At 34.3% G+C, this 16,166-nt stretch overlaps 1 protein-coding gene across 33 annotated transcripts in view; it reads left to right on the top strand.

Moving 5' to 3' along the window:
- The window catches only part of ADGRL3 (adhesion G protein-coupled receptor L3), an 829,205-nt gene that overhangs the window by 479,749 nt on the left and 333,290 nt on the right, over positions 1 to 16,166 (top strand). For all 33 annotated transcript variants that reach the window (XM_058722441.1, XM_058722432.1, XM_058722430.1 and 30 more), the window contains one exon: positions 6,667 to 6,776. In XM_058722441.1, the coding sequence (XP_058578424.1) occupies positions 6,667 to 6,776 (110 nt within the window). The remainder of the gene's footprint in view (positions 1 to 6,666; positions 6,777 to 16,166) is intronic.

Raw genomic sequence — 16,166 nt, 5'->3', positions numbered from 1 at the left:
AAAAAAAGTAGACAGCATTGCCAAACTGTTTTGTAAATGCTTAAGTGTATGGCTACAATGTAAGAATTAATTTTTTTATTTATTTTGAGAGAGAGAGAGAGAGAGAGAAAAGAGACAGAGGCAGAGAAAGAGAGGGAGAGAGAGAGGATCCCAAGCAGACTCCACACTGCTAGTGCATGGCCTGATGTGGGGCTTGAACCCACAAACAGTGAGATCATGACTTGATCCTAAATCAAGAGTTGGATGATGCTTAACCAACTGAGCCATCCAGGCACCCCAGAATTATTTTTTTTTTTAATAATAAAGATTGATTTCTTTCTCTCAGACTACTTAGTTCGCTTACCATTTGAGATCTAGATGATTTCTTTATGACATGTATATATTCATATTCTGCCATGAAATAGTTGCTTTCTCATTTCCAGGCCTCTAAGTTCAAAATGAATGCCAGATCAGCAGGTCCCTGAGTGACAGGCAGTGGAAAATAAAGAATGTGTAAGAGTTGTTCTGTTGATTGACATTGAGCAAAATATTGTTGATGCTCACACATTAATCTGTGCATTTTTATATTGCTACATTATATCATGAGCATTTAAAAAATTGAGTTACTTGATTACCTAAACTGTTTTCATATTTTAAACATTAAAGTATTATGATGGTGGTGTTTTGTTTTGTTTTTGGCATAAACCTATCTCTAAAATATTTTCCTCTTAGAGAATAGTGTCTTATATGATTCAGACACTGATCTGCCATATTTTAGATACTGGGGAATACTTGGGTCTGCTAAGTGTATGTGTGTTTCTTCACATACATGCTTTTATATAAATGCTGTTTGAAAAGCGATAATGTAAATTCAAATGACTAATTTTGCTAACGAAAAGACACAAAGCACTTATTTTTCCACTATCATAGCTTATCATTGCAGTGATTTTCAGTGGAGTTTTACACATTTAACACTTACATGGGTGAGGCATCATGTGAAAAGTTTCTTAACATTCCCGGGAATGGCTTGTTTGCACACCCTGGTTAAAAATTTTTTTTAGTGTTTTTATTTATTTTTGAGACAGAGGGAGACAGAGCATGAGCAGGGGAGGGGCAGAGAGAGAGGGAGACACAGAATCAGAAGCAGGCTCCAGGCTCTGAGCTGTCAGCACAGAGCCCGACGACGTGGGGCTTGAACTCACAGACCATGAGATCATGACCTGAGCCGAAGTTGGCCACTCAACCGACTGAGCCACCAAGGCACCCCTGTACACACTGATTTTAGAGTGTAATAAGAATATGTGGTTGAAGTGATTATTAATGGAGAACACCAGTGGATTAGACCCCCAGTACATAAATACAAAATTTTACTTCAATTACTAGAGCTGTAGAAGCAACTAATACCATCCCTGTATCTGTTATATTAGAAGTTTTAAGAAATATAGTTAAGGATCATGTTTATATGCTTAACCTATAAATATGTTGTAACCAAACACGAGACAATAGCCACTGATTTTTTTATTTAAAAAAAAAATTTAATGTTTATTTATTTTTGAGAGAGAGAAAGAGAGACAGAGAGAGAGAGACAAACAGAGAGAGAGAGAGAGAGAGAGAGAGAGAGAGAGAGAAAGTGGGGAAGGGGCAGAGAGAGAGAGAGGAAGACACAGAATCCAAAGCAGGCTCCAGGTTTTGAGCTGTCAGCACAGAGCCTGATGTGGGGCTCGAACTCACCAACCTGTGAAATCATGACCTGAGCCGAAGTTGGTTGCTTAACCAACTCAGCCACCCAGGCACCCCAGTAGCTGCTAATTTTTATCTGGGGTATTGAAGTTAAAACAAAGATAAATTTATTGTATTTAACAGAAAATAGGCTAATTAATTTATTTTATATATAATAAGAACTTATCTGAATAGGTGATATGCACATAAACTCAGCAATATCATTTTCACTATATGCTGCCCTAGATTATAGCAAATAGAGGAATTTTTTTTCCCCAGAGATGACTTCTTCATATCACACTTAACTAATTTTGTTCCTGTACTGTTCTTAACCATATCTGAATGAATTAGTAAACTGTGAATGATCTGAATGAATTAGTAAACTGTGATGATTTTGTATCCTGTTGCTAGCCCTGGAATTATGTATGTCTTCCCTGGCAGTCATCATAACACACTATTTTAAATTAAACAATATTGCTTTAAGATTACTGCTAATAATAGCATCCAACATATTAAATAACTTTTACTAAATAAACCTGATCAGTAGATGGCACCTTGAAGGTTTATATGTGGGTTGAATTAAAAGGACATGATGTTGTTCTTTTCTTTTGGAAACGTCTGAATAAATATTCATTCATCCTTTCTTCCTCCTATGCTCAGAGATTGATCTTTCCAGTTGCTACATACCAATTTGGATTGCAGGGGCCTGGTTGTGTAATGTTAATTTGAATTCGGGATCTCCTTGGAATGCCTGATGCACATCACGACCGAAGGAATCCTGGGCCACTTAGATATTTTACGCCTGGTCTGTACCTCATCGGATCATCACAAGTACTCCTGAGAACCTATCAGTGAATTAAGTCAGTTTCCCAAAGTGACCATGAAATGCATGACTCACAGTCTCAGAAGACAGCAGTCCCCTGGTTTTCGGGTCACTGTTCAGCAGTCCAGTAACCATGATTTGAATTCTGAGAATCTGAAAAGTCATTTAACATTTTCAAACCTATTCCCTCCTCTGTGAAATTGGAGGTAATAATATTCATCTGATAAAAGAAGTGACAAGTAGGATTTATGTGAATATGCTTTCCAAGTTTGAAAGGTTACACAGATATAGGGCGTTGTTACTCTACATTTTGGACTTAGTATGTCCTAGGTAAAGTAATTTATGTATAACTAATGATCTGGCTTACAGTTTTGATTTTTTTAAAATGGGAATCTACTTTTCTTCTGTTTCTACTCTAAACCCAAATAGTTTATCTGCTTTTTTGTGTGCTATCTCACTTGTACTCTAAGTTCCTCTCAAAAGACCCAGTGTTTTGGAATGAAGTATTATTAACCTATCCTGAAACAAATGGCTAATGTTAGTCATGATAATAGTTGTGCTATGACAACCAAAAGTATACTTTGTGCATATATATGGTACTTCACGCTTTTTCCTAATGAATTTTTATAAGCATAGCAACTTTGCGCAGTAATTAAATAACTGGCTCCATGTTATATATGTGAAAAGTGAAACTCCGAGAGATTCTGAGAATTCTGTGCCATCTGCTTATACTTGACTGTCTTCTCTTAGCAACTTTCAAATGTACAGTATAGGATTATTAACTAGAGTCCCAGAACTGTACCCTGTATCCCATGACTTAATTATTTTATGACTGGAAGTGTATAACTTTTGACCCCCTCCAGCCATTTATCCTCAAAACTATTGTTGGAGTGGATTTTTTTTTTAACCGCACAGACTTTCTGATGAAAAAATATTGAAACTTTTATCACTGTAAATAAGCCTTAATACTTTCTAAGATTATGATGTTTTCTCTGTGAATATTAGTGGATTAGGATGCTTTAACCACATTATGGCAGTCTTTTCTCATCCTTTATTGTGGGTTATAGAAGTATCTTTAATATCAGGAATACTGAAAATCATTTTTTAATTTATATGTATATTAAAAGTAAACAATGAAAAAATCTGAGTTTAAAGCACATGAGAACATTTGATTATTTCACATTTATCATCTTTAATATTTTAGAATGAATTTACTTTATTTTTTATAACTATAAAAGTGCTCTCACTGGTGTAAACTGTTCATTGTTCAATAATCTTTAATCAAAAGTATAATTCATTTCATTTTAATTTATAGTAACTGATGTCATACAAAAAGAGAGGACGGGGGGGCACCTGGATGGCTCAGTTGGTTAAAGCTCCGACTTCAGCTCAGGTCCTGATCTCATGGTTTGTGGCTTTGAGCCCCATGTCGGGCTCTGAGCTGACAGCTCTGAGCCTGGAGCCTGCCTCAGATTCTGTGTCTCCCTCTCTGTCTCTGCCCCTCCCCCATCTGCACTCTGTGCAGACATAAAAACAGAAACAGAACCATTAAATTTCTGTTTTTGAAGTGTAGTTGGTCTTCAAGCAATCAATGTTATAATGTATCTTATACAAAAATAATATTCTAGAGATTGTCTACCTGTCTCCCTGATTTTTAAGAATCTTAACTTATAAAGAACATTTAATATAATGCAATATAATATACTAATAAATACTAATAAAGTATGTAATTATTTTGAAAAGTTAATGTTGTAAAGCCTTGTTTGATCCAGAACAATGATGATAATGACTGCAAATGTATTATTGATATAGCATGTTTTTGTTTATATACCTCTTCAATATACTATCTCATTAATTAGAAGGCTTACTTGGCTTATTTTTACAGCAAATGGTCACTTATTTTAATTTTCTTAAATATGCATAAATATATTTTTATATCTTAAATAATAAGTAGTATGAATACTGTTTGGTGTGCATGTCTAGATAGATAAGTGGATAGGTGGATTAGAATAGTGTTCATATTATATTTTTTAATTGAGACTCTTCAAACATAACCATGTGAAATCTCTGATTCAAGACCACTTTCTGTGCAACAAACACTTCCATAATTATAAATTTTAACTTTTATGCCCTGCTCATAAATAGGGCATAAAGTAGTAGGGCATAGAGTAGTAATCTGTCTTTTGATATAAAACATTGATTAAATAATAAAAGATATGTAGTTGCCCTTCTGTATCTGAGAATTAGAAGAATAGACACAACTTCTAAATGAATTTTATTATATCAGCTGTAGAAATCAGAATGAAAGGTTGATAATAGGGTGTAAAACAAGAGTAGACCAAGAAAGCCGATGATTTAATAACTGCAGATCAGAAATACTACATTTACAAAATATTTACATCTCATTGAATTTTATGATGTATACTTCTTTCATTATTAACTATTACTACTTCAAATGCAATCCTGATGATAACTTTCTTTAACAAATTACAGAAATAACTAAGTTTATATAGCTGCTCCTTTTATAAACATCTGAGATAGATTTATGAGTTTTTTTCCAGGTGTGATATGAAAATTGTATGCCTTAACTGCAAAGAAACATGTATTTTGACTTTGAGACATCTCCTTCCAAAAGATTTTCTTTGTAAAAGGGAAGTACTCCAATTTTTTAAAGTCTGAGTACACTAAAATAGCAAGGTGTCTCCTTGCCTCTTATGTGTGAGGCCAGCCACATTTACATTACCGTTATTACAATCATCCTTAGACATTAAATCTACACAAGAGAACATTAGGGACATGTTGTTCCTCAGGATTAACTATCATGCTAAATTGCATAAAAAGTATAGAATATTGGCTTTTATTAATCTTCCACTGAAAGCACAGAATATGTTTTTCACCTTACAACATTCACTAATGAATCAATTTTAATTTAGGTACTAAGAAAAATCCTCATTAAGGCCAACAAATGGTAGCCTCAAGCAAACCCGAGGTATTTTCACAGTAAATCAGAATGAGTTCTTCCTTCGGTGCTCCCTTATTCCACCAGTATGCAAACAATGATTCAGAAGTATTGGTCATTTCATAGAATAAAGCATATCTTCAAGTAGATATAACAGAAAATTCTAGCCATGAGGTAGTATATTTCTGAGATGAATAAACAAGAACATACAACAGGATAACTGTAGAATGCCTCATCCTGTACACTTAGTGACAATATAATAGTTGGAAAACATTTTTTTTCTATAGAAAAATGTACCTATCAATAAATTATTGAATGTAGACAATTTCTGAGTAAAATTTACCTTAGCAAAGCCACTCCAAATCAAAGAATCAATTTCATTATATGTATACTTACCCATGATTAAATCTGGGTAGCCCAGATTTGTTTAGCCGAGTTGCCACAAAGGATGCCTAGTGTATATTTCTATTTTAGTAGTGGTTTTTGATTATTCTCTTTGGGGACTCAAAGTTATTTTAAGTTATAGGATATTGGTATTTGTGAACAGCCATCTGTGAGGTTAGTGTAATTATTTAGCCAAACACAAGGAACGTGAGAATCAGTTCATAAAAATGGCTTTACTTATGGTGTTAGTAATATATTAATTGATATAAATTAAATTTTAAGAGATTTTAATACTCAAATATTAAATTTTTATTGATTTAGGTTTGGCCAAAGCATTTCCACATTATATTTTGACTGCCTTTAAAATGGATGTCATGATAATCATTGAATGTATTTTACATATTTCTGATAAAACTCTGTGGCTATATTTTTTCAATTTTTTTTTAACAACGACAGTGAGTGATTCCTACCAAACAGTTATTTGTATTCACGTTGGTGCCATCCTAAGAACCAGTGTTGCTTAAGCAGTATTTAATTTCTAACTCAAAGTTGCACTGTGTTCACTGAAAAATCAAATTCGTTAGTATGAGTAAACTGAATGAGTTGATTTTTATTTCTAGGTTTGTTTTTTTTTTCTTGAGTATACTACAGATATTTCCTTCCAAAGTCTAAAACTCTAAATTGAGCAAAACCATACTTAAATTTTTATAACAAGAAGCAAAATAAATTCAGCACTGGTATTAATCATGATTTCACTTCCCATAAGTTTATTATTTCTTCTTTTTTATTTTTTTGATTTCAGGTGCAATAACAGAACACAGTGCGCAGTGGTGGCAGGTCCTGATGTTTTTCCAGACCCGTGTCCAGGAACCTATAAATACCTTGAAGTGCAGTATGAATGTGTCCCTTACAGTATGTATATTCCTGTACTTTTCTTGTGAAAAGACATTAAGCATTGTTTTGCGTGCATTGACCAAATATTCTCCATGAAAGTATAAGAAGTATTACATACATTTTTTTAAAGACTTAAGTTTTCAGGATCATAAATCCTCCCACCATTAGAAGAATTAGACGTTGCCTGAATGATCCTGAAGTATTCATTTTGACTCTACATTTCTGTATATCCATACTTATTCTAAACCTTTTCTTAATGCAAGAATATAAAACGTTTAGAAAAGTGTTAAGAGAAAAAAAAGGAGACTGCCTCCCTCTAGGTCTAAGCAAACAAGCAATGGAAATGAATAATATCTTGCATATTATATTATATAAGTATTATATAATATAATATAATATAATATAATATAATATAATATAATATAATATAAGGCTGTCTATATGATATAATATATATTATTATACTTACATTAGTGGTATAGAAATTGATAAATTTTGAACTTTGTAGAAGTTGTATTATCTAATCTATAAGTGCTGTCAACATTTGGAGGACTAGAAATATATTCATCCAGAAGGAATAAACTGAAAAGAAATTACAAAAGTTACATGAGCTAAAGCACTCTTCAGAATTTATCTTTTGCAGCCTCAAGAAGTTTGTCTTTGCAGCTTTTAAGTCAGATATGGTATATGCCAACAACATCATTTTTTTTCTTCAGGAGTAATGAAGGATCAAACAATCAAAACTGGAACATTTTTTTCTGACTTTCCACCCAAAGGAAGAATCACCACATCATAAAAATATTTCTGATCTGGCAGTTAATTGTTCATGGGATTCTTTAGTAAAGATTGCCTAGGAAATCCTACATTCTCATATTAGATAATCAGTTCATCCACAAAGTTCAAAACACCTGGGATCACAAGTAAATCCCAGGTTCCAACTTCCTTTGACATCTCAGAAGGAAAGTACCTGAGGATCAACAAGTTTGTTGTGCTAAGAGATAGTTGTCAGCTTGCCACATTTCTGCTCATTTAAGAAGCAACACATTACTCCTAAGCTGTAAGTGTGCATAATCCAATAATAGAGAGCAAATTGGCCAGCAAGAAATGAATTGAAATTTTAAAATAATAATGAAAGCAATCAAGAGAGAATTTCATTTTTGCTTTATTTTTAGTGTGATTGATTAGAGAAAGTTTATCTAGTGATGTTTTATAAGCTAATTTTCCTTGTTATGAAAACAGCATGAGTGCATAGGTTTTGTTGAAATCTCAACTGAATTTATGCTTTGTATATATTGTTATCTCTAGGGACCCTTCTATGAAAGTATAAAGCTCTTCCTGACCAGTTATTGTTCATTAGGGAAATTTTAAAAAAGAACATTTGTAGTCCTTTTTGGAACTTCGACAATTATATTTGGATTATATAGTAAGATCTTTGTGAATTATATAGAATAGCTGTTTCCAAAGGCATTTTATAAAAATATACCATAAGGAATACCTCATTTTTAAAGACAGTTTGAGGAAACTTTCAATCATATTTTTGAAACGTGAAAGCTGAAGTAGAAACTGTCAAGCTAGATTTTTTCACAATTTTTAAATATTAAAGAATTTCACAGCTGTCTCTTCAATTTTCTGTATTTCTTCAGAATTTCTTTGAGGATAGTTCCTCCAAAATCCTCTGCCAAACTTATCTTGAAAAATCATTACTTAAATCATTTCAATATAAATAAGAATTTGTTCATATGCTTTTGCATAGAAGGAATGTGGTTTACTACACATTTCCCTTCTCTCTTATAAATCTTCAGAGATAAACAATTTGATTCCTGAATATCCTATCTATACAGGTTTCTGATAATCCTAAAAATTTACTGGTTGTCTAGTAAGGATGTGTATTATATTAAGATATTTTTCTGATTGTTTCATTAAATAAGAATTATAAACTTAGGTGCAGCCACTCGCCAGTTTATATGCTGGTTTGATTTATACGGTGTAGCATGATTGTGTTTGTTTAAATTATCTTCAGTTAAAAGTGTAATGTACAAATAGGCATTCACTTAGTAAATTTAAAATGATTTTATAGGAAAAAATGCAAAAGAATATATAAACCGTGAAATAAAGTATAGTGACTTATTTGAAAGGGAGGTTAATTTAGTAGAAAACGACCAGAGATCAGGGAGCATGGGTTCAGAATATGGTCTGGTTACTTAACAAAAAGCATTACTCCTTAAGCTGAGAAGCTATTAAAATTTTCTGGATCTCACCTTGTAGACCTATTCCCTGATCTGTAGTAAGTTGTGATTTAGACCAACCCTAAGCTCTTTTTTCTTATCTGTAGCATAAAATACACAGACTTTTTCAATGTTGTAAAAAAAAAAAAATCACTTACTTAAAATAGCTACCATTTTTTGGCACTTACTACATCTCATTTACCACATGGGTTAAATGTTTACATACATTATTTTATTAAGTTCTCACAATATCCTCCTCCCTGTTTGGTATGAGTATTGCTATTCTGAAGAAGAAACTGAAGCACAATAGGATAAGCTAATGTTTCATGTAAAACAAAGAATAGCTGGATAATGACTGAGCCAAGAGTGGAGCCTGTCTCAAGTACCTGTTCTTAAGGACTCAGCTTTGGTTCTCCCCATAGAGTTTCCCATTGATATTTTCATGAGTTATTTAATCTCATTCAGTATTTAACCATCATAATTGTTATCAGTACAGCAATGGCACACGATGAAAACAAATGCTTCAAGAGCCTAGAGTTTTTTTGTTCTTTTGCTACTTACTTTTAAGAGGTTTTAATGCCTTTCTTCAAGCCGCTGAATCACTGCAAACTTCCATTTCCTCAAACACCTAACAAAGCATAATGGCAAAAACTAGTTTGTGCTGTTAAAATGCCACCCACAATTTGGAGTGAGGCTCTTATCTAAGTAGTACCTTAAGAAGAAGTTATTTAAACCAATTGTATGATAAGAGAAATCCTAGTACTTAATATGCTTATTGAAATATCCCTAATGTATGATTAGAAGGTAAACTTCAGATGTAGGATTCATTATTAGTATTTTAAAACTTTCTACTTGAACAACTGAATAAACAAATTATGGTAGGTTCTATTTGTTATACAATTCAGTAATATCCATTTTCATTTTTAATTTAAGACAAAAAACTTCACTGTATATAAGCGATGCATTTGGTATTTATGAATGTTTTCTTCTTAATATTAACCCATGGAAAAAATGTTAGTATTAGTATTTTCTTTTTTTATATATGTCCTGTGTGTGTGTTCCCATGGTAATATTGATTTTTAAGATGATATTTCCCCATGGAAAAACATAGAAAGAATGAAAATACAGAAAGAAATATGGGAAAAAATATGTGGGAAAGCGTATAAATATTAATGATATATAAGCATATTACAGGTAATATAGATAAAAATTCAGCAAAATTCTTTGTATCACACAAGGAACGTGGAGTTAAAATATCTAAAGTGAGCTTGCAATAAATTTTGCACAGAGTTTTAGGAGTCAGTAAATACGTATATGGTTAAACAATGACAGTTCTAGAAGAACCTTAACCTGAATCAAATGGTATGACTTTTTTCTTTTCTTTCTTTCTTTCTTTCTTTCTTTCTTTCTTTCTTTCTTTCTTTCTTTCTTTCTTTCTTTCTTTCTTTCTTTTTGATGCTGATGGGAAAGAAAATGAGAAACAAATAGTGATTATAAACAATTTTGTGAGGCCACTTTCTTAGAGTGTCTTGTCAACTTTTCTGAATCACTAAAGTTATATTTAATTTTTTCTAAATCTCAATTTCTCCCTCCAGTCTGTATTTTCTTATTTCGGCTCACAGAGACCCTGTTTGTCACCAAGTTTGGAACAGATGAAATCAATACTTTGTTCTTGTCACACCTTAGTTCCAGTGTGACTTTTACAGCTTTCGCATTTTCTTTTGAGGTTTTTCTTCCTTAGTGATTTTTTTTTCTTCTCCCGGGAGATGACCCAGATATTCCAGAGGTTAAACCTCTGCGTTTACCGGGGCCACACTTTTGCTCTCCACCCCCCTTCTTGCCTCACTTCCATCCCTTTTGGCCTGATTGGGGATGGAAATTGTGGCATCTTCCAGTAGATTTACCCTTGTTTAGCAGGTTTACAGGGAAGATTTGTGTTAGGGAGAAAACAATAAAACAACTAACCACCTACGTGGAGTATTTTTTTCTGAACAAAGAATCTTTACTTTGTATCCTGCTGACAATTTGTCTTTCTTCCAAGGCATACAATTTCACGCGCATTACACTCACAAAGTGCTTGTCTTCTCGCACAAGCCAGCTTTTCTCTTCAGTTCTTTGTCTCTTCCTTTTAGGAATACAAAGCACTTATTAGTTATTCTAGCAATCTTCTCTCATGGTGGATTTTCTTAGGAAATGGGGGGAGGAGGAAGCACACGATTTGGAGAGCTATTCGAAATGAGTGTTTGATTAAACCAATCATGTTATATAGCACTTGCAGGCTTTCTCACCATACACATTAGCCATCTGAAGAGTTATTTGTGATCGTCTATGGAAAGACAAGCAAAATGTATCTTGTTGGAAAATCAGTATTTACAAATAATTTCATAATCTGTTAGTTTCATCTCTTTTACTGTAAGAAAAAGTGCTGCGCTTTTCTTCAGCATTTGAAACAGACCAATTCTTTAATTAAAAATAACTAAATATATTTTTGCAACTAATGGTCAAATCAGTTCATTTTTAATATATGCATTCTTTGATTCTTATCATGTAAAAAATACAGATTTTAAAGATCATGTGCGGAGGGGCACCTAGGTGGCTCAGTCGGTTAAGCACCTGACTCATGATTTCAGCTCAGGTCATATCTCAAAATTTGTGGGTTCATGCACCACATTGGACTCTGATGCTGAAAGCATGGAGCCTAATTAGGATTTTCTCTCTCTCCCTCTCTCTCTCTCTCTTTCTCTGCCCCTTTCTTACTTGCATGTTCTCTCTCCTGCTCTCAAAAATGAATAAAGTTTTAAAAAAATTTTAAAACTCATGTGCTGAAATTAACCCATATGTTTAATTTTTAAGATATCACAGAAATGTCAAGATATAATTTGAATAACAATGCTTCACCACCTTTTTGAGTTTCTGACCTATAGGAGACATTCAAGAAATATGTATTAAATGATTGAAGAAAAAAGAAAATTTAGTCAAAATGGCTCCTTCTATTTATTGCTCTAATGATAAATTCAAGAAGCTCTTATCTACAGAAAATACCTTATTAGTTCAGAGGGAAGATCTATGGTAAAAATGTAGATTATATGAATTTTAGTTCTTCCAAATTGGTGATTGTATTCCTCAAGAATGCTAATAGCAACCCATTTGCAAACCATTTGTTTTTCACATTATTCTTCTCTATGCCTCCATGCAACATAGCAAGTATTGTCCCGTAAATATTATTCCATCTGTAAGAGCAGTTATCTAAATTCTCTTTTTTAGAATGATATTTGTAACAAAAGCAACCAAATTCTTCCTTTCTTTGTTTTTCTCCTTTTCTCCCCCCCCCCCAGTTTATTTCTTTCTCTTTCAAATAGTTTTTCTTTATTTCACAATATCTTGTACCTAACAGATAATCCATAAATTGTGTGCTGATAGTTAATTTAAGTTCTGCTTATATGCCTAAAAATTGCCCTCGTTGGTACAAAACAAGAAACTTAGATGGACTGTACTTTCTTGGAGGTCCTAATCCTAAACTCTCTCGTACCTCTCTCTATCTGCTTATATGTTTATGGAAATTATTCTCAACTAAATGATGTCATTTGCTTTGAAGACCTCCCACTTATCTGTCGTCACTCAACATCTGTGATATACCTGGCATTGCTGCATATTAGCATAGAAAGCTCTGAAAAAAGATTCTGTGCTCAAAGAATTTAGTCCGGTGGGGCTCAAGGTCCCCAAAGTTACAAAGTCATTAGTTCAGCAAAGCAAAGGAGCATTTCACGTTAGCAGTGTACAGAGAAGGCACGCCCTTCCCATAGCGGCTAGTATGGGATGGGATGGGTATCTTCCGGGAAGGTTTTCTAGAGGAGATGACCCTTGAGCTGAGTCTTAAAGAATGAGTAGACTCCAGGGGCGCCTGGGTGGCGCAGTCGGTTAAGCGTCCGACTTCAGCCAGGTCACGATCTCGCGGTCCGTGAGTTCGAGCCCCGCGTCGGGCTCTGGGCTGATGGCTCAGAGCCTGGAGCCTGTTTCCGATTCTGTGTCTCCCTCTCTCTCTGCCCCTCCCCCGTTCATGCTCTGTCTCTCTCTGTCCCAAAAATAAATAAAAAATGTTGAAAAAAAAAAATTTAAAAAAAAAGAATGAGTAGACTCCAGTGAGAAGGACAGTCCTTTGTTTCTTTGTTTTAATTTTTTTTTTAACATTTATTTATTTTTGACCCAGAGAGACAGGGCATGAGCGGGGTAGGGGCAGAGAGAGAAGGAGACACAGAATCCGAAGCGGGCTCCAGGCCCTGAGCTGTCAGCACAGAGCCTGACGCGGTGCTCAAACTCACAGACTGTGAGATCATGACCTGAGCCGAAGTCGGACGTTCGACCGACTGAGCCACCCAGGCGCCCCGACAGTCGTTTTTAGCAGATGGGACCATGTAAGATAAGAAACTGTATGGTGAATGTAAAACCAAAAATGTTTGGTGTTTTCATAAAATACAGAACATAACAGTGACAGGAGATGAACCTGTCAATTGGCAGGTGGAAATCATGACCTCTGTGTATGCTGTGATCCCTGTGAGACCTAATTACTTTTTGCAGTGTGGATCACAGAAAAGACAGTAAAACTATTTCTGAAGGCAATTAACTGATATGTTAATAAGACGTGCTTGCAAATCTTTAAAAAAACAGTTTTGACTGGTTTAAGTTAAAAAAAAAATTTGGGGGGGTGGTGGGGGATACAAAGTAGCAGTTCCAGAATCAGGTAACAACCAGGTCCAGAAAAATAAGATCCCGTGAGCCACAGAACAAGAACTGGTGGAGAGTCTCTTAAGGGCTCTATTATGTTCATATGAATTAGTTCCAAAAATGTTTCATCTGGTGTAATTCCTGTAGTGATCTAGGTTGGGACATTAAGACTGCATGACATCTAGTATCAAAGTGGTGTTTTCATACAAAGACAGTGGGGCTGGAAAAGAGCCTAAATGTGATCAGGATGACCAGATCCCTCCGTAGAATCGGGTGCAAACCTGTCCTGTAGTGGCTCTGGGCCAGCTTCAGCCTGCAGAGGGATTCCATAAGCCTCTCAAACCCCAGAAAGACAGATTTAACATAAAGTCTGGGGCAATACTGGACCTGCATTTCCTTGGGCAATGATAGACTGAAGCTGGCTGGGGGCTGCTCCCTCTTAAATAAGGGGCAGCTGGGTGGCTCAGTTGATTAAGTGTCCGACTTTGGCTCAGGTCACGATCTCATGGTCTATGAGTTCGAGCCCCATGTTGGGCTCTGTGCCGACAGCTCGGAGCCTGGAGTTTGCTTCCGATTCTGTGCCTCCCTCTCTCTCTCTGCCATGCTCTGTCTCTCAAAAATAATAAATGCTAAAAATTTTTTTAAACATAAATAAGGTCTGTTCTTCTCTATTTGTTGTATTATCCAGCATTTATTGTATTTTACGTGGTTCACTATAATCACTTAAAATGTCTCTTGGCTTCTGAAGATACTTAAATTTTGTAACTCTTGTTCTAGAGTTTGGATATTTCTGAAGATACTTAAATTTTGTAACTCTTGTTCTAGAGTTTGGATATTTCTGAAGATACTTAAATTTTGCAACTCTTATCCTAGAGTTTGGATATAATCAGTGCTAATACATGTAAAAGCACTCTAAATTGTTACTATATTTCTTAATTTTCAAAAGATAGTAAGTTCTTCTACCAAGAATAATTCTACCAACAGAAGGTTTTTGGTGCCCAATATGGGTCCGTCCTTATGTTAGGTGCTGGGGAAAAATAGATTTCGGCCCTGTGAAGCTGGCAGGCTTGGGGGATAAGGCAAATAAATAACACATGAACCAGTACATACAATCATCAAAGATAGCAATAAAATGCAAGAAGAAAATAAACATGACTGTATGATAGACAGCAGTGAAAGAACCAGCTTATTATGTAAGGTGTGGTAACAGACTTCTCTGAAAGACCTGAAGAATGGGGATAGGACAATCAGACAAAGAGCCTGGGAAAGAACTTCCAATGCAGGGAGAGCAGCAGCAATGAAGACTGCCAGGTGGGGAAGAGGTCAGGCAGCTCTCATACCTGATAGAAAGTCGGTGTGACCACAGTCCAGTCAAGATGGAGGCCAGTGGCTTGGAGAGCTACAAGCCTGCAATTAATATTGTTAATAACATTGCTAGTGAAACAGAAATTTCTTTGAAGATTCTAGGATTTATTAAGAATCAAAGTATGTTTGCTGAATGAAATTAAACTGGCATTCTCTTTAAAGTATATATTGTGAAACATATTGCATGATTCTACAGTAACATAAAGGTAAACTTTCGTCAAATAAGCCAAATGTCACATGGCATCAATACCGAGGTAAGCTTTGTATATAGTTAGAGTAGATTAATATTATGTAAATGTATGCTTAGATGCTGATTATAAGGGACGAAGATAAATTGAGGGTATTAAAGAATTAATTGCAATGCCAGAATCAGGAAAAGATTTGGTTTAGGAACTACAATGTTATATAGACATAAATAAACTTTGAGAGGTTAGCTTAAGTATGTTCATTTGCTTTATTTGAAATAGTAAAATTATAGAGCTTGTGCACTTAAACTTAATTCAAAGAAATTTTTATAAGGTGCTCTAATTGAATTGCATAAACATGTAGGATTAAAAAAGACATGGAATATAGCATTTTGTTTTTAAAATATACTGCATATGGGAAGAAAACTAGTGAAAACATGTGAAGGTAAGGCTATTTTCCAAAGTATTTATTGCTAAAAAGGGTTTGTAGCAAACATCATGATGTATTTTACCTGTGGAGTTAGTTGTCCAGGTATTTTTTTCTAAATACATGTAAAATCAAAATACTATAAAAGCGCCTAGTTATTTTTTTGTATTTTAATCATTAATTTTATGAAGCTAGAAAAATTGAATCAGTTGGTTTGAAAGTATTTCATTCAAATATTAAAATTTCAGCACAATATCTCATTAAAATGCTAAAGTGTTGATGCTCCTGGGTGGCTCAGTCTGTTAAGTCTCTGACTCTTGATCTCAGCTTGGGTCTTGATCTTAGGGTCATGAGGTCAAGTCCAACACTGGGCTTCGTGCTTGGCCTGGAGCCCACTTAAATTAAAATAATAATAATAATAATAATAATAAAGTGATAAAGGGAAAATATATGTAAATTTTAATAGTTTTGTTTTATTTTTGAG

The sequence above is a fragment of the Neofelis nebulosa genome, chromosome 3 (genome assembly GCF_028018385.1).
Source record: "Neofelis nebulosa isolate mNeoNeb1 chromosome 3, mNeoNeb1.pri, whole genome shotgun sequence".
NCBI classification, from domain to species: Eukaryota; Metazoa; Chordata; class Mammalia; order Carnivora; family Felidae; genus Neofelis; species Neofelis nebulosa.
Note: the sequence above shows the minus strand (reverse complement) of the source record. Positions and strands in the feature narration are given on the sequence as shown.